Source organism: Vombatus ursinus, unplaced genomic scaffold (genome assembly GCF_900497805.2).
Source record: "Vombatus ursinus unplaced genomic scaffold, bare-nosed wombat genome assembly UNPS02010394.1, whole genome shotgun sequence".
Taxonomy (NCBI): domain Eukaryota; kingdom Metazoa; phylum Chordata; class Mammalia; order Diprotodontia; family Vombatidae; genus Vombatus; species Vombatus ursinus.
This window is the reverse complement of record NW_020950172.1, coordinates 420,341-444,576: the sequence shown is the minus strand read 5'-3', so window position 1 is coordinate 444,576 and position 24,236 is coordinate 420,341. Positions and strand designations below refer to the sequence as shown.

The following is a 24,236-nucleotide window of genomic DNA, read 5'->3' as shown; positions in this document are numbered from 1 at the left end:
ATGGGGGTGGGCTTGTGTGAAAATAATGCAGACTGGAAAACGAGGCAGTTCTCAGCTCCACCTCTCCCATCCCACTTGAAAGGGCATTCTTTACACTCTAGAGTGAAATGTGTGAAAAAATGGAGCATAGTTGAGGGTTTGCAAAGGGATGATTAAATGTAGGCTTCTGCTTTCTTTGTGAACTTTGGGTGGTAGTGGCCATTGGTGTACTCACGGTAGTGTTGGTGGAAGGAGACCAGGTGTTTGTCACGGAGGGAGAGCCCCAGACCTGAACTCCAGAGATCTGAGTCTGAGGGCCTGGTTTTGCCATTCAGGAGCTACGTGGCATTGGCCAAATCATTTCACTCCTCTGAGGCTGTTTCCGTATGTATAAAATGGTGCTGTTACTCTGCACTCCCTAACAGGTGCTTGTGATGACAATTGGAGCTACTTTTATTACATATTAAGGTCTGAGGTTCAAATCTATTCAGGAAATATTTGGAGAGTCAATGGTGGGGAGCAAAGAGTGCTGGGTCTGTACTTGAATTCTGCCTCTGTTACTTACTGGTTGTGTGATCGTGAACAAGTCATAGAAGATCATGGCGATCTAGAGCAGCAAGAGTCCTCACAGATGATCAAGGCCAGCTCCCAACACTTTACAAAGGAGGAAACTGAGGCACAGGGAGATGAAATGACTTGCCCAAAGTTCCAAGCAGAAGGCATTAGTGGTGGTATTTAAACCCAGCTCTTCTGAGCTGGCCCATGTGCTTTCCACTGTGTCTCTCCCTGCACTTCATGTTCTAGAACAGCATCTACCCTCAGAGGGTTGTTATTAGTGTCAAATGAGATAATACACATATAGAGAGCATCCTGTGAACCTTGAGGCACTGGGTAAGTGACAGCAATTGTTGTTATTATTGTTATTGTGAGTCAGGAGACCTGGATCGACAACTCCCAAACTCTGGGATTTGGGGGCAAGCCCTTTCACTCTTCTGGAAGATGCTCTCTGTTGTTTTCCCTCAAACGCTGAGCACCACACCTGCCATGAAGTTAGTCCTCAGTGAAGGTTTGTTGGATCAGATGCCATCTGTGGTACTTACCTCCCTTACTCCCAAGGTTTCTGTTAGTAACAATAGCAATAATGCCCACTACCAAAAGTGTGGCCTCCAAGTGAGAGAAGGGGTATTTTCATGAAAATATCTACTGAGGCATGGAAGACTGGTGATCTGCATTGGTGGAAGGTGTACTCATGTTGATAAAAGTAAGGATCTCTTTGGAATATTATATATAAACTTATTAGATATTAAAGTTTAGAGTATATACATTGAAGAGTCCATGATTTCATTAATATCAGTTGACACACATTTATTAAGCAGTTAATATGGGACTTCCTTCCAGGGTTGCTGCTCACAATCTGCCTCAATCTTCTCATCCTGTGTGATTCTTGTTCTTATCCTGGAATACATCTTTCATGGCGGATCTCCCCGATTTGTGTCCCTTAAATTCTTCATATATTCTCTCGATAATGCTGTGCACTTGGGCAAAGGTGAGAGATAGGCTCTGTTGCCCCTCACTCTTGCCTCATGGCCAGCCCAATCCTGTTCTGATCACACTCATTCTGGAGTGAGTCTGGTATACCACTCGAGACACTTAAGTTATCATTGGCGACACGCTGTGGCCACCATTTGTATTGCCCTTTTTGCAACCTGCAATTTTTATTCTTTGGAGATTATGGGGTTTCAAAAGTCCATGATTCTTTTTATTATTAGTAGTAGTAATAATAAGAGATTATAAAGCTCAATACAAATGTGAGTTATTATTATTGATTATTTTACCCTCTCACATTGGAGAAAATGTCCAAGGCTGTAAGAAGTAGCAATTGCTGACTCTGACCCTGGCCTCCTCCCTTCCCCTCCTCTCCTCATTCATCCAGTCTTGCTTTGTCAGGAGGTTTCCAGGGGTTTCCAGGCCACCTAAGGTAGCCTGCAGATCAGGGAGAGGTTAGAAGTTATCTTTGACTTTTAAGGTCCCTCTTTGAAAATCATTATTAAAATGCTTAGGATTGTAGACGTAGTCATAAGAAACTCATTTATCTTGACAAAAGTGCTATTATCAAGTATCCAACCCTCATAAAATAACCTTTGCAATGATTGTTTCTGCCGGTATCAATAAATTCTGACAAAGTGAGGAAAGGTCAGACATCGCCAGGAAACATGTCTTTGCAGCTTGTTAATTAAAGGTTTGTAAGAACGTGGCTGGGCTTGCTCTTTGGAGGTGGGGGACAAGTCTGGGAGGAGGAGGAAGGCTGATGAGAGGATGTGAAGATAAATGGAATGTGGCCCAGTCTGAATGCTATTCAGTCCAGTCAATGAAAATTTACTAAGTCACTACTTAATAAATTAGTGCAGGGCCATGTACTTAGTGCTGTGAACACAGAGACAAACATTCCTGCCAACATGGATGTCTGTGCAACATGTGCACGGACAGGCATAACGCAAAGCACTTTGAGGCAGAAGAGAGTGATGACAACCGTCGGACATCAGGGCTGGTAGTCTCTTTCTTTGCACCTTTCGTATTTCACCATCATCTCTGTTACCTGGCTGCAAAATCTCCAGTCATTTTTCACTCTTCCTTTTTCCTGAAAAGAACACTGGTTTTTTGAGTCAAAAGACCTGGGTTAAATATCACCTCTGTCAATTACTACCTGTGTGATTAACCTTATTAGGTCTCAGTTTTCTCCTTTGTAAAATGAAGGTGGTAGGTTTAGTCTCTGAAGTCCCAGCTCTAAATTGATGATCGGGTGACCCTCCTGCACCTTCTCCTAGTCTATGATTGAGTGATCCTCCCATACCATCTATAAATCTGTGAGCGAGTAATCCTTCTGCATCCTCTTCCCTCTAATTCTAGATCCTACACTTATTCTTCATGTCATCTCCTCAAGCCTTCTGTTCCCCGTAAAATGGGTGTAGTGATGGTATTTATTAGATAAGTGGTAGATAGATGGCATTTATTATAGATAAAGGCTAATTATTCTTTGGTGCAAACCCCTCACCCATGTGGAAACCAGTGCCGTTACAACGACTGTGGGCATTGCCGGCTGTAATGTGCTGGTAACTCCACCTCCGCCACATTTCTTGGGTCCAGCTCTACATCCCACTTTTTTGCTGTGATGGCCACTGCCTCGGTTCATGCCTTCGTAGCCTCTTGCCATTGTCATAGCATCCTAATGAGTCATCAGTTCTCTGTTCTAATGCTGCTCTTTGCGGAACTACCTAAAGACTCCTCCTAATTCCGCAGAGCTCTGACCTTGGCTCTCAGATCCTTCAAGGAATATCTACCATTTCCATATTCCTTGCCTGAAGTGCCGATGACTTCCTCCTCTGCCTCCAGCTGGCCTCTCTGGCCTTGCCTCACCCCTTCCCCCTTTACACACTCTGTTCTAGCTAGGCAGTAGCTCTAAAAGCCCACTGATCTCCTGCCTTGTTTTGCTTGCAAGCCTGTCATTATCCTCCCTTCCCCTAACCCTGGAATGGACTTCTGGCCTTGTCTGTTTATTGACCACCCTCTCCATCAGAGTTCAGTTCAGTTACTTTCTCCTTCAGGTCTTCTCTAACTCACCCCATTCTCTCTCCTCCCCACCGGCTGGAAAAGATCCTTCTCTCCTTAAGGAAGGAAAAGAGTAAACAGTTATATTATACCTACTATGTGGTTTTATAGATATTATAACATTTCATTCTCAGTGACCCTGCAATGTAAGTGCTATTATTATCATCCTCATTTTACAGTTGAGGAAACTGAGGCAAACAGAGGTCAAGTGACTTGCCCAGGATCACAAGCTAGTAAGCATGTGAGACTGGATTTGAACTCAGGTCTTCCTGAGCCTAGGCCCAGCTCTGTCCACTGTGCCATCAGCTGTCCCAGGTCTTAAATACTTAAGTGACTCTCCTTGACTTTCCTCGTGGATGTGATTGTTTGCTAGCTTAGAGTTCTTTGTGTGTGGTTTCATGGAAGGAATGTTGAATTTACTGGGCTACGTCCTGGTTCTCCCGTTTGACATCAGCGTGTCCCTGGTCATGTCTTGTGGCCTCAGTTCCCTCTTCTGCAAAATGAGAGACCTCTAAGTCCCTTCTGGTGCTAAGTCCTCCCATCCAGTCTGTTAGACGTAGTTTTCTCCCTGAGGGCTGAGGCTGTGCCTATGTATCTCTGGTGTCCTGCCCAAACTAGGTGCTTAATTAATGTGTGTACAAGCAAATCCAAGTGCCCAAACCTGGATTAGCTACAGCCTAGAATAAGAATATTATCTGATAGGGGCAGCTAGGTGGCACAGTGGATACAACATCGGCCCTGGATTCAGGAGGACCTGAGTTCAAATCCGGCCTCAGACACATAACACTTACTAGCTATGTGACCCTGGGCAAGTCACTTAACCCCAATGCCCAGCCAAAAAAAAAAAGAAAAAAGAATATTATCTGGTGACAAAATTGGCATTCTACAGGAAATCATTTCCATTCCCAGAACTGACCAGGTGGCAGTGACCTCCAGCCTCAGATCTCTTGGGGTGGGCCTGGAAGGAAAGCACATGCTCCATGCTCAGGTCACATTCTGATGTGGGTGACAGTCATTTCTGGCTGTTTACCTCTTCTGCCAGACTTAGAGTTTGAAGACAGCTGCTGTATCATCATTGTAGCCCTCTCATGGGCACAGACACAGGGTATGTTTGGGTGACCCTGGGCAAATCACTTAACCTCTGTCTGACTCAGTTTCCTCAAAATGGGGATAACAATAGCATCTAACTCTCAAGGATGTTGTGAGGATCAAATGAGATCCTATAGAGAGTTTAGCATAGTGCTTGGCACATAGTAAGTGAGACATCCGTGGTAGTTATTATTATTGGTATTTCCAGACAGTGAAGTGCTGGCATCCTTGGCAGCTGCTTACAAACAATAAAGACAAAAGAAAGATTAAAAAAAGACCATGTGGAGTAAGTGGGGAATCCTCCAAGTTCTGTGTTCCTGGTGGCACCTTGGGTAGTGGTTTGGGAGAGTCCAACTTCCAAAGACATGGGGAGCAGTCTTCGTGAAACCAATGCCCCCTCCTTAGGCTTACATGTGGGCCTGGATCTTTGAGCAACTCAACACTGAGTTTGATTTTAATTAACTAATTAAGACTAACAGACAGATGGCCCTTTTTCAAATTTAAATAGAGAAGAGAGTCTGAAAATTGTTGAGGCATTAAGCATCTCCCATGCAGAAGGAAGAATTAGGATGCAGTAAAGCTCAGTTGCTTTTAATTCAATTCAACCCAATAATCATTTATTAAATGCTAATCATGTGCTGGGCACTGAGTATATAAAGAAACAAATGAAACAAGCCCTGCCTTCACGGAGCTTCCACTCTAGGAACCACGGTCTGCTTTTCCTTTGGCCCATTCTGCTGATGAATGAGGGCCTTGACTATGCTCTACTTTTTAGTTGTCTGCTGTGTTAGAAGTATGTGGCTGGTTGTGGTGATCCATGCGTGTGATCCCAGCTGTTGAGGAGGCTGAAGGTGGTGGACCTTTTGAGTTTGAGAGTTCTAAGCTAGAATGTGCTATGTCCACTAGTGCATTAGTGAAATGTTTAACAACTGTCTCTCTGAGAAAAAAAAATGTATGCATGATAAACATTTCAGCTCTGCTGACCTACAGACTCTCATCTCTAGCTGCCTCTCAGATATCACAACCTGGATGTCCAGTAGACATTTTAAACTCAACGTGTCCAAAACGGAATTCATTATCTTTCTCCTTAAACCCTTCTCCCTCCTACCTTCTCTATTACTGTTCAGGGTGCCCCATCCTCCCAATTCTTCAGGCTCCCAGCCTAGGAGTCATCCTGGACAACAGACTGTCTCTTACCCCCTCTCCCTTCACCCTTATACAATCTGTATCCAATGTCTGTTGACTTTGCCATCTCTCTAATATGCCCCTGATGCCCTGGTGCAGACTTTCATCACCTCACGCTTCGACTACTGTAATAGCTGCTGGAGGAGAGAGGTCTACCTGCTTCTAGTCTCTCCCTACTTCAGCCCATCCTTCTTTCAGCCACTAAAGTGGTTTTCCTAAAATGCGGGTCTGACCATATCATTCCCTTAATCAATAAACTCCAGTGTCTCTCTATTATCTTCAGGAACAAATACAAAATGCTCTGTTTGGCATTCAAAGCCCCTCATACCCTGCCCCCTCTTACTTTTCAGTCTTCGCCTGACTCTGACACATGCTCTTGAATCCAGGGACACCAGCCTCCTGGCTGTTCCATGAACAAGACCCTCCATTTCTCAGCTCTAGGCATTCTCTTTGGCTGTTTCTCTTGCCTGGAATACTCTGTCCTTAGTTTGCCCACTGGCTTCCCTGGCTTCCTTTAAGTCCCAACTAAAATCTCATCTTCTACAGGAAGCCTTCCCCAACCCCTCTTAATGCTAGTACTTTCTCTCCGTTAATTATTTCGTCTTTATTCTGTATGGAACTTAATTGTACATATTTTGGTTGTTCTCAACCCCATTAGATTGTGACCTCTTTGAGGACAGGGAGTCTTTTTCTTTTTCCTTTTTTGTATCCCCAGTGCTTAGAATAGCATCTGGTGTGTAGTAAGTGCTTAATAAATGTTTATTGACTGACTTTTAACTTTATGACACTTTCTCCATTCCTTTCTTAAGTCTAAAGAATCAACAAGACAATAAATGTGCACCCCAATTTTTAGCATTTGCCAATTCCTGAGACGTCAATGTCTCACTGATAATAATAGTTGGCTCTGCAACCCCATTATGGCGATCTGGTGTTTGCCATCAGTTCAGGGAGAGACTCAGAGTGTGAGGGAGGGACCAAGCTGCCTAGAGACAGGCAAGCTGGCCCAGGTCAAAGCTGGTGCACTGATCAATCATGGGATCAGGCCACAGATTAGACCACCTGGGCCAGATGGGGAGACCCAGATTCTGTGTGTATGTGTATGAGACAGAGAGACAGACAGACAGAGACAGAGACAGGAACAGAAACACAGAGACAGAGACAGAGACAGGGACAGGGACAGAAACATAAATATGGAGGAGCAGCTAGGTGGTGCAGTGGATAGAGCACCTGCCCTGGACTCAGGAGCACCTGAGTTCAAATCCAGCCTCAGATACTTGACACTTACTAGCTGGGTGACTCCGGGCAAGTCACTTAACCCCAATTGCCTCACCAAAAAAAAAAGAAAGAAAAAAGAAAGAAAAGAAACATAAACATGGTATAATGGAAGGACTCAGGACCGCTGGGTTTAGAGTCCTGGTTCTATCACTCATTGGCAATGTGACCACAGACAAGTCACTTTCCTTTTCTGGGCCTCAGTTTTCCTATCTGTAAAATGGAAAAATCATACTTCCTAATCATCCCACCTCTGTCGGAACACCTCAAGTGACAGGGACTCCCTCTACCCCCAATTGTGGGGTCCACTCTAACTTGATTGCTCTCTTGTTAGGAAGTTCTTCTTCTTCGTGGGCCAAGATAAGCTGATTTCCCCCCCATTCCCACCCTCAGGGGGCCAGTTTGATGAATTCATGATTTCCTCTAGGTCATGTAGGTACTTCTTGCTTGAGTGTAGGTGGCCTCTTGGCCGTGCCTCCTCAGCCTGTGCAGAACTTGATTTTTCCCAGTTACTTGTAAAAACAATGTTTAACATTCGTTTTTAAAACTTTGAGTTCGAAATTCTCTTCCCCCCCATTAAGAAAGCAAAGCAAAGGTTCCCTGCGTGCAGTCATGCGAAACATTTCCATAATAGAATGGCTTCCTTTAAAAAAATGTTATTGGTGTTACCTTTTTAAAAAACATTACTCACCTTTCATTGACCCTCCATCTCTCTTGGTCCCATAAGCAGTCTTTTGTAATTCACTCCCTGATGACTTTCCAGGCCAATGGAGCCCTCCCTGGCCGCCCCACCTGATGGGTGGTATCTTTTCCATTTGGATATAAGCCCCTTGAGAGAAATGACCATCTTTGCATCCCCAGAGCTTAGCACGGTGCCTGGAACATGGTAAATGCTTAATTAATGCTTTCTTATTTATTCAGTAATTCATGCATAAGTAATTATACTCAAGCAATATTAACCAACACACTGGCCATGTCTGAAGATATACGCTCCATTCCATAGCGTGGGAAGCCTGCCTTAGCAAAGTATACTCAAGCCTTTATTAGCTGCTGCCAGAGTTCTGGAGAATTCCAGTGTTGTTTTCCTTTCCATCGTGTTGGATATTGTTCAGGTTGGAGGCCTCGACACCTTTTTGATTGCATCACTAATCAGCAAAAAAAAAAAAAAAGTATGTGCACCCAAGTATTTTCATATTGACTTATTTATAAACTCTATAATGTGTTCATCAATATATCCACCTTAAAAGTAATGCAAAATAATAATTTAAAAGTATGAGATGAAGATAAAATAATATTTTATCCTAGAATCAATAAGAAGAAACTGGAGTTCATTGAATGGGAGAGTGACATTTAGGAAATTCACTTTGGTTTGCTGACAAACAATGGATCAGACAGGGGAGACCGTCCTGGGGTGGGGAGACCTTCCTGGGGCAGGGAGACCTTCCAGGAAGCTCTTGGAACAGTCCAGGAATGAGGTGCTGAGGACCTGCATCATGGCAACTGAGTCAGGGGAAGATACTGTGGACATAGAAATGGCAAGATTTGGTAATGGATTGGCTGTGTGGGGGGAGGGGCAAGTGAGAAGCTAGAAAGGTAACACCAGGGTAGAGAACCTAGTGACTAAGGTGTAGGTCTACTCAACAGACATTGGGAAGATCAGAGCAGCGGTTGATTTGGGGAAAGGTTTAGTGCATTCTGTGTTTGGGACATTGAGATTTAGGATTGGGGATGAATATGTAGAAGAGGACATTATTTACATTAAACCTAGGGAACTGGTGAAGTTACCGAGTGAGGGAGTGTACAAAGAGAATGGAAGAGGACCTAGGAGAGAACCTTGGGAAACGCCCACAGCTGGTGGTTTCAGACACCTGAGCAGCACAAAGAAGCCTGAGGAGGACTAGAGCAGGGGTAGGGGGCAAAGCAGGAAAGGGCAGTGTCACAGTAAACACACACAGGAAATGGTGTCCAGGAGGAGAGGGTGGCCAGTGATGTCAGATCCTGCAAAGAGAACCCAAAAGGATGAGTACTGAGGGGAAAAGACCATTAGATTTGTCTACTTAAAAAACACCGATAACTTTGAGGAGGGCAGTTTCAACTGAGTGATGAGTGAAGAGTGTGCAGGACTTTGAGGACCTGGGAGACTGGAAAGGTTGTATTGTGTTCCACAGAAATAAGGACATTCAGAAGGGATAGGCTTGGGAGAACAGATCATAATTCCAACCTATCCATATCTGCTCATTCTGTGCCATTTATTCTTTCTTGCTGAAATGATGTGTGTATATTTGTGTTTGTGTTTGTACATGTGGTGACCTACAGACCATCACACGAGAGTACAGAGCCCTCTACTGTGGTGATACAAGGGACAAGGGTTGTGGCCCCTGGGGAGGGTAGAATGTGGAAATTTGCCTGTAAATCTAATGCAGGTGAATAGGTTTGGTTAGGGTGTGACCACACTGAAGGGTCAACATCAGGTGCAGCAAGGGAAGGCCTGCCATTAGAAGGGGGTAGAATGGGGGACTGAATGTGAAGGGGAAGGTATAGTTGTATGGGAGATAAGCCAAGGATTGGCTTAGGGGGAAGATGGGGGGGTGCATCTTATCTTCTTGACTTGGGATAATTCCATGGCCTACGTAGCCCCCACTTAGGAGACTAAATGGTTTAAATTGATCTTATTTTCTGCTTATTATGCCTTGCATTGGCTTAAACACATATTCTCATCTCTCTGTTCTTTTTATTTGTTATCATCACTCAGTAATATTCCATTTCAGTCACAGACCACAGTTTGTTCAGCCATCACCTAATTAATGGGTAGCCATTTTGGTTTTTTTTTGTTCTTTGTTACTATAAGAAGTGCTGCCACAGAGAGGGGTATGTACAGGAGACTTCCCTTTGTCTTTTACCTCTTGCACGTGTATTCCTAGTACTGGTATCTGTGGGTCAAAGTGTTTGTAGTCTGGTGATTTTTAGGAATAATTTCCTATTGTTTTAAAGAATGACTGGGCCAATTCATGGCTCTTCCTAAAACAATCTCAACAATATTTCTCATTTTTTTCCTTTGCCATCTTTGTAAATATGATAGCTGTGAACTGGAACCACAGAATTTAAGTTTGCATGCCTCATGTTTATTATTAGTGATTTAGAATAGTCTTTGATGTGATTTTTGATGCCTTGTTTTCTCCTTTTGAAAACTGCCTGGTCACATCCTTTGACCATTTGTCTATTGAGGAATAGATCTTGTCCTTTTATATTTGTATCAGTTTCCTATACGTCTTGTACATCAGATTGTTCTGAGATATATTTGCTGCAATGGTTCTCTCCCCACCCCCACCTGCCCCAATCAATGGCTTCTAACTCTATTGGCCTTGATTTTCATCGTGTATTTCTGTTTTATGTAATTGAAATGGGATGGTCCATGATCACTACTCTATTTTAGTTCGGAATTCTCCTGCTAGCCATTGTTGTATGAGGTATCTATTTCTAGTTTCTTGATTTCTTGGTGATGTTACCTTTTGCATTTAAATCATAAATCCACTCAGAGTTTAGTGAGGAATATATATATTGTAAGATCCTGGTATGAACCTAATTTCTGCCCGGCCAATTTCCAATTTTTTTTGGAAGTTTTTGTTAAATAAGAATTTTTTATTCCAGTAGGTGGTGTCCTTGAATTTTTTTTTTTAGCTTTAAGCTGTTGGGTTCTCTTATTTATGGGTTTCACTGACCTGATCTATTGCATTTTTTACCTATTTGCACTTTTCTAATTTTCTTATTTTTTTAGCCACTATTAAATTGTTTTTATGTCTTCTGGTTAATGGCATATTTTTCTATTTAATATTTCTCTAGATCAACCTTGTTATGATTTTGTACAGTTCTATAAAATAACCCCTTGGTAGTCTGCTATGGCACTAAATATGTGAATGAATTCATTGAGATAGTATCTTCATCATTATTATATTCTTTTGGCCCAACCATGAACAATTATCTGTCCAATTCTTTAAGTGTTGATTTCTATAAAGAGTGTTTTGAAATTATAGTCATATAAATCTTGAACTTAAGTAGATTCCAAGATTATTGAAAAAAAACATTTTTTCCTGTTTGGAAGGGAATTTACTTTTCTATCTCCTCTTGTTGGGTTTTGTTAGTAATATATAGAGAATCTGATAATTCTGCTGTTTTTAGGTTTCAATGATCTTTTATGTTGATGTTAGCTTTTTAGGATTCTATAAGTAAACAATTATATCTCCTGTAAAGAGATATTTTCCTCCTCTTTGCTCATATTTATTTCCTCACTTTTTCTTGTCTTATTCTCTGTACCTAAAATTTCTAGAAGTATATCAAATTATAATGTTGACATTTGATATATTTACTTTATTCCCAATCTTATTGGAAAGGCTTCTAGTATGTCTCAATTACAAATAATGCTAGCTCTTAGACTTAGATAGATACTATTTATCATATAAAGGGAAGGTCCACTTTATTTCTGTGTTTTTAGTGCTTTTCACTTCTACTTACACAATCATGTGATTTTTTTTTTTTTAATGCTTACAATACCTGTGACTTTCTAAACCAAAACATCGCTCCGTTGTCTATGCTTTTCATATATGTGTTGTTTCCCTGTTTGGATGTAAGCTCCTTGAGGGCAGGGCTTGGCAAACACTAAATGCTCAATTAACACTTTTTTAATTCCTTCACCTTGTTAGGAATCTGATTTGTTATGTTTATGATTTCCCTAATGCTGAGGCATCCCTGTGTTTCTGATATAAATCCGTCTGGGTCAGAGTGAATCATCCTTACTAGATGACTTCTGAGGTCCTTTTCCAAAGGGAAAATTCAGTGACTATTGTTTTAAACTCATTGTTAATATTTTATTCAATATTTTAAAATCAATATTCATTAGTACCATTGGTCTGTAGTTTTCTTTCTCTATTTTATATCTCCATGATGTAGGGCTATCAGAATCACATTTGTCTTAAAGAAATTTGGTGACTATCTTCTATCTCTATTTAGGAATTTATGAGGTTGGAGTTAATTTTCTTTGAATGTTTAATAAAATTCACTTACAAGTCCATTTATACCAGGAAATGTTTTCTTGGTGAGTTCATTTATACTTTGTTCAATTTTTGCATCTGAGATTGTGTCATTTAAATATTGATTTCTTATTCTGTTAATCTGGTTATTCCATGTTTTTGTAAATATTAATCAATTTTATTTGAGTTTTTGGTGTAATTGGCCAATATTAGAGTAAAATAATTCCTAAAAATTTCCATTTTTTCTTCTTCATCTATTGCAAATTTTCCTTTTTCCTTTTGGTAATTTGGTTTTCCTGTCTTTTGAACAACTAAATCAGTTGGTGTTTTGCCTATTTAATTAGTATTTTTATAAAACCGGCTCTTAATGTTTTTTATCAACTCGATGACTTTTCTTTTGTTTGAAAATTTGTTTATGTCTTTGGTTTTTAGAATTCATATTTTTATGATTATTTAGATTTGTGTTGCTTTTCTAGTGTTTGTTTTTAAGCTACATGCTTAATTCACTGATACTTTCTTACTCTCTTTTGTTGATGAAAGTGTTTAGAGAAATAAAATTCCCCTTAAGGACTGCTTTGGCTGCATCCCAAAAGTTCTGGTATGCTCTCTTACTGTTATTTATTATTCCCATGATTTGTCCTTTGGCCTACTCATTCTGTAGCATTCCATTATTTAGTCTTCAGGTTAGTATGAATCCTTTCTTCAAACTCCTTTTGTTGATTCTAATCTTATTATGTTGTGATACATAGAGTAAGTTTGTATGTTCTTTTCTTCTTTGTTTATGAGTTCTTCAAGTCCTAGCACGTAATCAGTTCTTGTAAGGGTGGGATGCAAAGCTGAGAAACATGTATATTCCTCTTGATTCTCAGCCAGCAACTGTTAGAGTTTGATCATATTCGCTTTCCCTAAAATCCCCTCCAGACCCTGAATTTCTTTCTTATCTTTCTGTTAGGCTTGCCTTGGTCTGAAATGGTCACATTGGAATCCCCATTAATTACTGTTTTATTGTCTTATTAGTTCAGGACTTTTCCAAACCCCCTAGAATGAAGCCATCCCCTGTTCTCAGGCCCCTCCCAGCCCTGACATCCTTTGTTCTCAGGCCCCTCCCAGCCCTAACATTCTGTACTGGATTATGGATTAGATGGGTAGCTACAGCCCCAGACACCTGACTTTAGCCCCTGAGAGTTCTCATTCTCTGCTCTCTCTGTTTCCTCCCGCAGGCCTTGGGCACCATTGCGGCAGTACCCATTAAAGTTCCTCAGGTCAGCTCCTTGCACAGGTTGGCGGGGCAAGGACCAGCAGCGCTACCTCAGGTAAAAGGAGAAGACTTTCTTTTTGTGCATGTATTTTTACCCTTTCCCTCGATGGCCACCTTGGTGATAGGACCCCTCACCATGTAGCCTCTGGGAGTCACCCTGTTCCTGCCTTTTCCTTTGAACCTTGGAGAATGGGTGTTATTCCCAGACTTTGCCATATCAGGGGGGATAAGAAAGGAGCTGAACCCTCAATGATGCAGCAAAAGAGCTGAGAAAGCCCAGCAAAGGCTCTGAGGTGGAAGTGTTGCCTAGTGGGCAGAGCTAAGACTCATGGCTTTAAGGTCACCAACACCAACCCTTTCATTTCACAAAAGAGAACACTGAGTCTGGAGTGGAGAAGTCATTAATGTCACACATGCACCCAGTCACAAAGCCTGGATTTACACTTTAGGGTCCACTCTTAAATTTGTTCCTCTCTCCCTTATGCCAAGCTCTCCCCAGCTGGAGGGGAGGAGAGGGGGCTTGGAATGAAGGTGGCTCCCCTTAGGAGCTGAAAGGACCTTTAAGGTGACTTACAGAGGGACATAGAAGGAAGTTGAGGTTCAGAAAGGCAAAGCAAATGCCCTCTGGTCACACTGTCAGAGCTGGATCCAGATTGAGGGCTTCTAACTCCAAATCAATCACTCTGTTCACGGGGTCACCATTTAATTTTGTCTAGTCCCCATGGCCAGACTGGCCCCTTAGGAATGGGCATCTCCCTCCTCCTTCCCTATCCTGGGAGATGACTTGTAGGCTTTTGGAAGGGAGATGTGGGCTGCTGTGGCAGATTGTGTGCCCACAACGTCACATCTGTTTCTTCTGCCCATCACCCATGAGAACCCGACCTGTGACTCTAGCCACATCTATAGTCCTGGAGGCTGTATGGGTATGGATATGGCTATGGGCATGTACATGCATGTGCTCATCTGCTCGTGTGTCTATGTGGGTGTGAGGTTGTGTATTGGTGGGGAAGGGGGTGTTGATAGATGTCTGCTCGCCTCAGATCCCTCCTGTAGCTTCAAGGAGCCAGAGGTGGCTCTGGGGACCCCTGCATTTAGGACCTGGTCACCTATCTCATTCACTAGGTCCCTGGCCCTGCTTCTCCCTTCTGCTGGGGAGGAAGCCTAATGTGATACAAACAATTCTGGGTGACAAGCTGGGAAAGCTACACTCTGAGGGCTTCCCAGGTCCCTCATTTTCAGTCCCGTGACTCTAGCTTGACAAGGAAAAAAAATATGAAACCCTGGACAAGTCGTTTCCATACTCTGGACCTGTTTCCTCATGTGGAAAATGACAACATGAATTCCTGCCTTGCCTGCACTGCAAGGCTATCGCAAGCCTCAAAGGAGGAAATGTGTGTAAGAGCCCCTGTGCACCCATGGGAGCAGTGATGTTCAGTTGTATCTGACTTCACATAACCCCATGGACAGGTTTTCTCAGCAAGAATACTGGAGTGGTTTGCCATTTCCTTGTCCAGTGTGCTCCCATTTTACAGATGAAGAACTGAGGCGAATAAGGGCTAAATGACTTGCCCAGGGTCACATAACTAGTGTCTGAGGCTGGATTTGAACTCAAGTCTTCCTGACTCCAGGCCCAGTGCTCTATCCACTGTACCAGTCAGCTGTCCAATGATGATGATACAGCAGGTTTACAAAGAACCTTCTCCACAACAGCCGTGGGAAGTTGACAGCATAGTGTGAGCCTGGTTATCTTGTTGCATAGTGGAAAGAGCCCCCTACCCGTAGCCACGGGACCTGAGTTCAAATCCTAGCGAGCTGTGTGACTTTGGGCCAGCTGATCATCTTAAAGGGATCTCAGATGCCTCTCAATGCACAATCCCAGTGTCCTGTGACTGCATTTTACAAGTGTGACGTTAAATCACTGAGGTCCCCCAATCAGCTCAAGCCTAATCCTGTGACTCTTTGTCCTTCGTGACTCTGCCTCTCAGCCTCCTAAGACACAACAGCCCTATGAAAGGAAGACTGAGTCACTCTGGGCAAGCAGTCACAAGCATTTAATTAACTGTTGACTGCATGCCAAGCACTGGGGATACTTAACTCAAAAGGAAGCAGTGTCTGCCCTCAAGGGGCTTACATTCTAATGGGGAGGAAGAGACAAAATGCACATGTAGAAGCACGTGGAGTCTATGAGAAATGAATACGAGCTCATGTGGGAGGAGGAAGAGGAGATGCCAGCTTTGGGGGCTCAGGACAGTCGTCCTGTAGAAGGAGGGGTTTGAGGTGGGTCCTGAAAGACATGAGGGATTCTGAGAGGCACTGGGATGGAGGCTCATGGGTGAAGACCAGCCAGGAGCCAGCATTGGCTGGATCATCGATTACACGGAAGGAGTCAAGTGTAAGAAGGCTGGTCTAATAGGAAGGAGCCAAGTTGTGCAGGGCTTGAAATGCCAAAAAAAAGTTTGCACCTCCTATGAGAATGGGAGATTCCTGAGCATAGAGACTTCCTCCCCACTTTCCTTGTTTTCCTAGCCCTCAGAACCCCACTGGACGCATAATAAAAACCAATGCTTATTGGCTAATTAGCATTTGATCCTAGATGTTAAAGGGAGTCCCATGTTCAAGGCCTAATGGTTGGTACAGACACCCCTTCTGTGCCAGGGGGATGGGGTAGTCAAGGGAGGCTGCCTGGAAGAGGGGAACTAGGGCTAGATCCTGAAAAATGAGGGAAAGAGAGGCTTCCTACCAACTGGAGGCTGGGAGATGTGTGCCCATTTGGTCACTGCATACCAATTGGGAAGATTTTCCTTGGAAAAACCTCCAAGAATTATCCTGCTCCCTCCTACAGCTCTTGCCTGGAGTGGCACTGAGTTATAAATGATCGCCAAGTCACTTGGTGTGCTGTGGAATCAATGCTAAATGGGAAAACCAACAAATATTAATTATGAGATTGCTATTCAGTGCAAACAGTAATTAGATCTTGAAGCCTCCTTGTCCCCAACAGCCGGCAGCCCCAGGAGTCCATTCTCAACAGCCCTGCCAAGCTGAGAATCTTAGAAGCAAAAATCTCGGCCTCAGACTCATGGCAGCAAAGGTTCTTGGGATCACATGTGCTCAAAGTCTGTGGCTCCTTCAGGCTTAGAATCATCAACTTCTCCCCTCCCTCATCCTGTCCCTAGAAGCAGCCTCGGCAGATCATGGCATCTTCAGGCAGAAACTCGGTGTCTTAGGAGACCACAGGTCTTAAGGGAGGGACTTGGTGTCTTAGGGGTCAACAGAATCTTTTTTTTAAATTCATTTATTTGGATTTATCAACCATCATTTCCATAAGCTTTTGAGTTTTAAATTTTTCTTCCCCCTCCCTCCCCATCTCCCTCCTCAAGATGGCGTGCAATCTGATATAGGCTATCCATATATATTCCTATTAAACATATGTTCACATTAGTGATGTTGTAAGAATTAGAACCAATGGGAGGAACCATCAGAAAGAGGAAACAAAACTCAACAGAAGAAAAAAAAATAGCAAATAGTATGCTTCGATCTGCATTCAAACTCCATAATTCTTTCTTGGAGGCTGATAGCATTTTCCATCATTAAGCCTTTGGAAATGTCTTAGATCCTTGCATTGCTGGGAAGGGTTAAATTTATCAATATTAATCATTGCACAACGTAGCTGTTACTGTGTACAACGTTCTCTTGGTTCTGCTCACTTCACTCAGCGTCAGATCATACAAGTCTTTCCAGGTTTTTCTGAAGTCAGCCTGCTCATCATTTCTTATAGCACAATAGTATTCCATTACATTCATATACCACAACTTGTTCAGCCATTCCTCAATTGATGGGCATCCTCTTAATTTCCAATTCTTTGCCACCACAGACAGAGCAGCTATAAATATTTTTATACATGTGGGTTCTTTTCCTGTTTTTTTAATGATCTCTTTGGAATATGGCCCTAGAAGTGCTACTGCTGGGTCAAAGGATATGCACATTTTTATAGCCCTTTGGATATAGTTCCAAATTGCTCTCCAAAATGTTCAGATCATTTCACAACTCCACCAGCAATGCATTAGTGTTCCAATTTTCCCACATCTTCTCCAACATTTATCATTTTCCTGTTTTGTCATGTTGGCCAATCTGATAGGTGTGAAGTGGTACCTCAGAGTTGTTTTGATTTGCATTTCTCTAATCAATAGTGATTTAGAACATTTTTTTCACATGATTATAAATGGCTTTAATTTCTTCATCTGAGGAACTGCCTGTTTATATCCTTTGACCATTTATCAACTGGGGAATGACTTGTATTCTTATAAATTTGACTTAATTCTCTCTATATTTTAGAAATGAGGCCCTTATCAGAGACACTGGTTGTAAAAATTCTTTCCCAGTTTTCTGCTTTCCTTCTGATGTTGTTTGCATTGACTTTGTGCAAAAACTTTTCAATTTAATGTAATCAAAGTTATCCATTTTGCATTTTGTAATGTTCTCTATCTCCTGTTTGGTCATGAATTCTTCTGTTTTCCATAAATCTGATAGGTAAACTATGCTTGCTCTCCCAGTTTGCTTATAGTATCAGCCTTTATATCTAAATCATGAATCCTTTTTGACTTTATTTTGGTATATGGTGTGAGATTTTGGTCTATGCCTAGTTTCTGCCATATTCTTTTCCAGTTTTCCCAGCAGTTTTTGTCAAAATAGTGAGTTCTTATCCCAGAATCTGGGGTCTTTGCATTTATCAAATGGTAGATTACTATAGTCATTGACTACTGTGTCTTGCATACCTAACCTATTCCACTGATCCACCACTCTATTTCTTAGCCAGCACCAAGCAGTTTTGATGATTGCTTCTTTATGGGACAACAGAATCTTAAGACAGGGACTTGATGTTTTAGGGGACCACAGAGTCTTAAGACAGGAACTTGGTGTCTTGGACTGTGGAACCACACATCTTTGGCTATGAAAGACAGCAACTGGGGCCAAGGGGGGTAGACCTCTCCACACTTTAGGGACAGTTCATGAATTATTGCAGTGGGGAAGAAAGCTGTCTGGTGGCTGGTCCTCTGTTGGGAGAATGTTTCCAAAGTGACCTGGGCAGGTCCTTGGTGACCACCATGACCTGTGGGAAGGCCATGACTTGAAGTTTGTATATTGTGAGCTATAGAATCACAGAACTGGGAAAGAGGGATTGTTTAATGTTTGTATTTATATCCCGTGTGCTCAGTACAGTGCTTGGTGCTTGATAAATGCTTGTTGACTGACTGACTGACGCAGGTGTTTAATAAAAGTTTGTGGGTTGATTGATTAAAAGAGAGCCCATCAGAGGTGGGAAAAAACTGAAAACATGATATGTAAGAGCTGGGCCTTAGAGATCATCTAAGAGGTGGCACAGTGGATAGAATGTGGAACTAGAGTCAGGAGGGCCTGAGTTCAAATCCTGTTTCAGAAATTTAGAAGCTGGTTGAGTCTGTGCAACTCACTCAACCTCTCTGTGCCTCAATTTCCCCATCTCACCCAGCTCCTGGGAGGATCAAATGAGTTAAAATTTTCAAGGGCTGTGGAAATTCCAGTTCTTCTTCATCATCACCTAGTCCACTAGTCCAATCCTCTCATTTTCTAGATGAGGTAACTGAGGTCCCGAGATTTGCCTTAGGTCACTTAGAGTCAGGACTCGAATCTGTCTGGCTTCCTGTCTCTTGCTCTGCTCCCTTGAGGAGATATCTGGTGGCTTAGACACATGTAGTCCTGGGAAAGTCATTTGCCCACTGCCTGCCTCAGTTTCCTCAACTGGGAAATGGGGATAATAATAGCACCTATCTCCCAGGGTTGCTCTGAAGCTCAAATGAGCTAAATATTTGCAGGAAGCCGTTTGCTCAGTGTCTGGCACATACTGGACACTTAATAAACGCGTGTTCGCTTTCCTTCCATTCCTACCCGCTGCCTTCTCCTTTGGGCAAAGCTCTGAGCCCCAAAGAACGCCCTCACAGTTCCCAGCCTTGGCCACAAGGGGGCAGCCTTTGGTGGCTCAGTGGTCGCTGTCCACAGAGGTTAGGACCTGCCAGGAGGGGACCGGAGGCTTGTGAGCCTCACAGTGCTAGGGGGAGCGCAGCCTGGCTGGGCTGATGGGCAGAGATGATGTGGCCCAGAAGGCTGCAGCTCCATCAGTACTTTGTGAGAGCACCACGGGATTGCTGAGATCAGCACTGCCTGTCGAGGCCGGGAGCAGAATGCTGCCGCAGCCTTGGCAACCGGGTCGGTGACGAGCTGGAAAGGCTCCCAGGGAGTTCAGAGCACTGTCCGGACAGCGTCTGACCCAGACTGAGAATCCAGACTGCTTGGTTCTTCTACTCTTCTGCCGAGTCACTCTGGGACCCTGGGCCAACTGTTTCCCTCCTCTGGGACTGTTTTCTCTTCTGTAAAAACAAGCAGGTGAGAACCAGGCGTTCTCTGAGATTCCTCCCTCCTTGAGGTTCCCATGTTCTAAGGTCCCTGGACAGGCCCCTCTCCTTTTCAGGACTCACGTCACTCAAAAAACAAACTGTGGTTAAATGCACCCTTGGCACAGCTTGGCTCCCTGGCCTTGGGAAAGCGTCTTCCCCTCTGTGGGTCTTACTTTCCTCCTCTGTAAAAGGAGGGGATTTGACAGGATGAGTTCAAAGACTCAAATGAGATCTCCTTGGTAAAAAGCACTTAGCACAGTGCCTGGCACATAATAGGTGCTATGGAAATGCTTATTTCCTCCCTCCAAGGCTCCTGCCAACTCCAAGCTCTGTTTTTTTTTAATTTGTAGAGATTGGCTGCACCTGGGAGCATGGCCCCTTCCCAGACCCACCTGCATCCTCGAGTGTCTAGTGGTTCCCAGGGCATGGTCTAGGTCATACCTAGGGTCCCTATCCCTCCTGTTTCCTCTTCTTCTGCTCAGATGGTCCTTCCTGGCCCCAACTCCCAGTGCATGTCTTTTTTTTTTTTTTCAAGTCATTACTGCTGATTACTAAAACTAAAGTTTTATTATTAATAATATTAAGTCAGATTCATAGGGGAGAGCACTTCCCACACCCTGACCCTCTGAAAGTGAGGGTTACAAAGGTCATTATCACTACGGGAGGCATTGGGCCCAGAGGAGAATGTGAGGGACTGAGAGGCAGGGAGCCCCGGGTTCAAGTCTGACTTCTGGTATTTGTAAGCTCTGTGGTCCTAGTCAGGACCCTTGACCTCTCTGAGATTTGCCAATCTATAAAATGGGGGTTGCATCAATGACACTCCCATCCTCATCGGGATCCTGTGAGGGTCAGGCAAGAGTCAGGTGAGGATTAGGTTTAGGATAAAGTACTTTACAAACATGGTTTATTTTTCCTTTGCTATTATTAATTTGTGGAACCATAATATAATTGGTATGTGGTGCTCCCCACTAAGGAGGTGGTCTCCATCAATGGGAGGGGGTAGACTAGATCCCCCTAACAGTCTGTGTTCTGATGCCCACCTTGCTCTGACATCGATGGCATTAGGCAGGCTGGCCCCCCAATCCATCAGGCAAATCACAGCCAGAATAAGGTCTTTCATGTAAACCAGGCCCTGCTATTTTCTGCTACAAACTCATCAATGACTCCCAATGTTCCCAATCAATCAGAAAACATCTATTAAGTATCTACTGTATACCAGACATACTCTAGGGGCTGGGGATGCGAGCAAGTATAAAGAATGAAGCAATCTCTATTTACAGGCAACTTACACTCTTGGGCAGCTGGGAGGTGCAGAGGCTGGACCTCTGGGCCTGGTGTCAGGAAGACTGAGTTTCAATCCCACTTCAGACACCTAGCAGCTGTCTGACCCTGGACATATCACAATCTCTCTGAGCCTCCATTTTCTTATCTATAGAGACAATAGTAACACTTCCTTCACAGGGTTGTTGTAAAGTTCATTTGAATTAACCTAGGGGAAAGTGCTTTTCAAGCCTTGAAGCTCTGTATAAATGTGCACTGTTATTGTTTTAAGGGAGCAGATAAGCAGAGACTAAAAATAAAGAGACTAAGTCTGCTGGAAGTGAAGTAGCTGTACTCCAGGCAGTGTGGGAGAGAGGGAGGGGGGAGCACATGGAGGATCAGGATAGGGGTTCATGCACAAGGTGGGGCTTGAAGAAAGAGGGGAACTGTGGGAGACTGAGGTGAAGAAGGGGTGCCTTCCTGGCATGAAGGATGGCCAGTGCAAAAGCATGGAGATGGGAGATCCCTGTGTGAGAAGCCCCAGATGGGCCAGTGTGGCAGGATCATAGAGTTCATGGAGAATAGTTTGGATGAGAGGAAAGAGAAGTGGAGGAAGGATAATGAGAGATGAGGGTTTGGCTGGATCAGAGGAGGAAGGAGAGGAATGTTGAAAGAGTGGGTTGGAGTGTGCCAAGGAAATTTCAGGCTCTTGCTTGTCATTTAAGGACCTCCACGAGCTGGCACCACCCTCCCCTCTGCCTATTCATGGCTCTCGCCCAGACTGAATGACTGTATCCCCTTACATCCCTTGTGCTCTCCAGCCTCTTTGCCTTTGCGCCTCGGTTCCCGACTCCTCAACTGCCCTCTCTGCCATGGTCAGGACCTTGTTGGCTCCTGCTGGCCCCTTGATGGGTGCTTACAAATGCAGAATGCTTTGTTGATCTGCTCCCATGGGTGAGTATGGCTCTACCTTTCCCCAGGTCAGGCCAAAGACCCTGATTCCCGACAGCCTTCCCATCTCCCCATGCCGAGAGCGCCCATCCAAGCAGACACCAAGCTTCCAGAAGGCCACTGTCGTCAGCATCAAAAACCCCAGCCCGGCCCTCCCCACCGCCAACAACACCGTCAGCCAACCTGTGGCGGAGCCTGCTGCCCTCACCTCCCCCCTGAGTGGGGCTGGGGTCGCCTACGCCATCATCTCCACGTCCCCCAGCAATGCCGCCTCTCCCATCAAACCCAGCTCTACCCCTGCCACCGCTGCTGCCGCCGTCTCCATGGTCAGCGACAGCATCAAAGTCCAGCCTCTCCTCATCAGTGCCGACAACAAAGTGAGTGAGCCCCGGCTGGACATGGAACCCCGCTTGCCTGCCACTTGCCTGTCTGCTTGGGGGCCATATGGGGGAAGGAGCCTGGGGGAGGTGGGCAGAAGGGCAGAGGGGTCGGAGATGCAATACTGAGAGAGCACCAATTGGGAGCTTTTGACCCAGAAGACCTGGGTTCAAATCCTGCCTGAAGTCTAGAGATTGTGCTTTAGTTCTGCTGGATAGAGAGCTGAACACACTTTTGTACACAAGGATGCAGGGTTGAAGAGGTCACATACTGGGGATGTGACCTCTTCAAGAGAGGCTTGTACTCACTATGGTGTGCCACTATGAGTACAGACTTCTCCCAAGTACAGAGAGTGCAAGCCTAGAGCCTAGAACAGTCAGAGCGGGTTGGTGGATGGGCCTTAGTCTGGAGAGTGTAAGAGCTGAGGGGCCTTAGGGTGCGCCTCATCATGGTGGTCCTTGCCTTCATTCCAGGTCATCATCATTCAGCCTCAAGTTCAGACCCAGCCCAACAGCAAGGCAGAGGCGCCAAAGCCTCCAGAAGAGTTGTCTCAGGGAGCCCAGGCCTCTAAAAGGAAGAAAGAGGCAGCTCCTGATGTCCAGGAGAATCCAGAGGTCAGTGGGCCCCAGGCTGTGTCAGGGGACTCCTCTTCTTCCTCCCCGCCCCTACTGGAGTCACCAGGAAGAGAGAGAGGAGGATGGGAGGCTGAGACTGTGAAGTTCTGTCCCCCTCCCCCCACGCCTGACCTTCCCGCTTCTGAGCCATCAGGCTGCTGATCAGGGAGGAAGGGCTCTGGCACCTGCTGGAGCCTGCCTGCTCTGTAGATACTCAAGAACAGACCTGGCAGTCACCAGTGCTCGGCCAGCAGGGCCCCTCCCTCCTTTCCTTGCCTGTGGCCCCTAGCCCCCTGTAAAACCCTGCCCCCAACTCTTACAAACTGGCAACTTCAAGCCAATGAGGGAGTAGTTCTTGGGGAATCCTTGCCCTCTTTCCCTAGCCTGGGGGTTCCCTCTTCCAGAGCACATCACAGAACCTCTGCGACGTGGAGACAGATGTGGAGGGTCCCTGTGTCCCCACAGGTTGTCACCCTGAAGCCAATCAGGGGATGCCCATGTTGGAACTTATCTAGATTGCTTCCACACTCTGAGATTTTCTAGGGTGTTTGGCCCTGCCAGCCAGGGTCTAGGACCCCAACCAGCTCTGACCTTCCCTGTCCTAGGACTCCTCCCAGCTCTGATATTCCCTGTTCTAAGGCTTCTCCCGGCTCATCAGGGTTTTATTGGCCTCAGAACTGTTTCATCCCAATGTCTCCCAGGCCTGTTGGTTATCATGGGTGGCGGGGGGCACGCCCGGTCATCATTGCACTTATGGTGATCAAGTCTTACCTCAGGTCTTTTTTCCCTCCTATAACCTGAACCTTCAGGGAAAGTTCCTGAGTCAGTTTTCTTTGTTTCTTTAAAGTAAATTCTGGTTGATTATTGTGCATGTATACAATTAGTGTAATTACAGCTAATGACATAATTAGTGTAAATTCATTTAATGACTTAAATAGAACTTGCAATTACAACATAGAATGGCCTTGTAAAAATTCTTATGAAAGTTTATTTTTCTGAGGGAGCTGTGCACTCTGCATATGTGTGCAAAAAAGAGGGAGAGAGGGAGAGAAAGAGAGACAGAGACAGAGAGAGACATAGAGACACAGAGAGAGAGGAGTGAGGGAGAACTGGAGAGAGAAGGAGACAGGCAGACAGAAAGACAGAGAGAGACAGAGACAGAAAGAGACAGAGACAGAGAGAGGGAGAGAAA

The 24,236-nt window shown here is 44.5% G+C and overlaps 1 protein-coding gene across 1 annotated transcript in view; it reads left to right on the top strand.

The window, feature by feature from the left end:
* Positions 1–24,236, top strand: part of PHF21B (PHD finger protein 21B) — a 137,720-nt gene that overhangs the window by 95,757 nt on the left and 17,727 nt on the right. Inside the window, exons 3-5 of the mRNA XM_027854354.1 lie at positions 13,376–13,468; positions 22,082–22,429; positions 22,904–23,044. Of these exons, the coding sequence (XP_027710155.1) occupies positions 13,376–13,468; positions 22,082–22,429; positions 22,904–23,044 (582 nt within the window). The remainder of the gene's footprint in view (positions 1–13,375; positions 13,469–22,081; positions 22,430–22,903; positions 23,045–24,236) is intronic.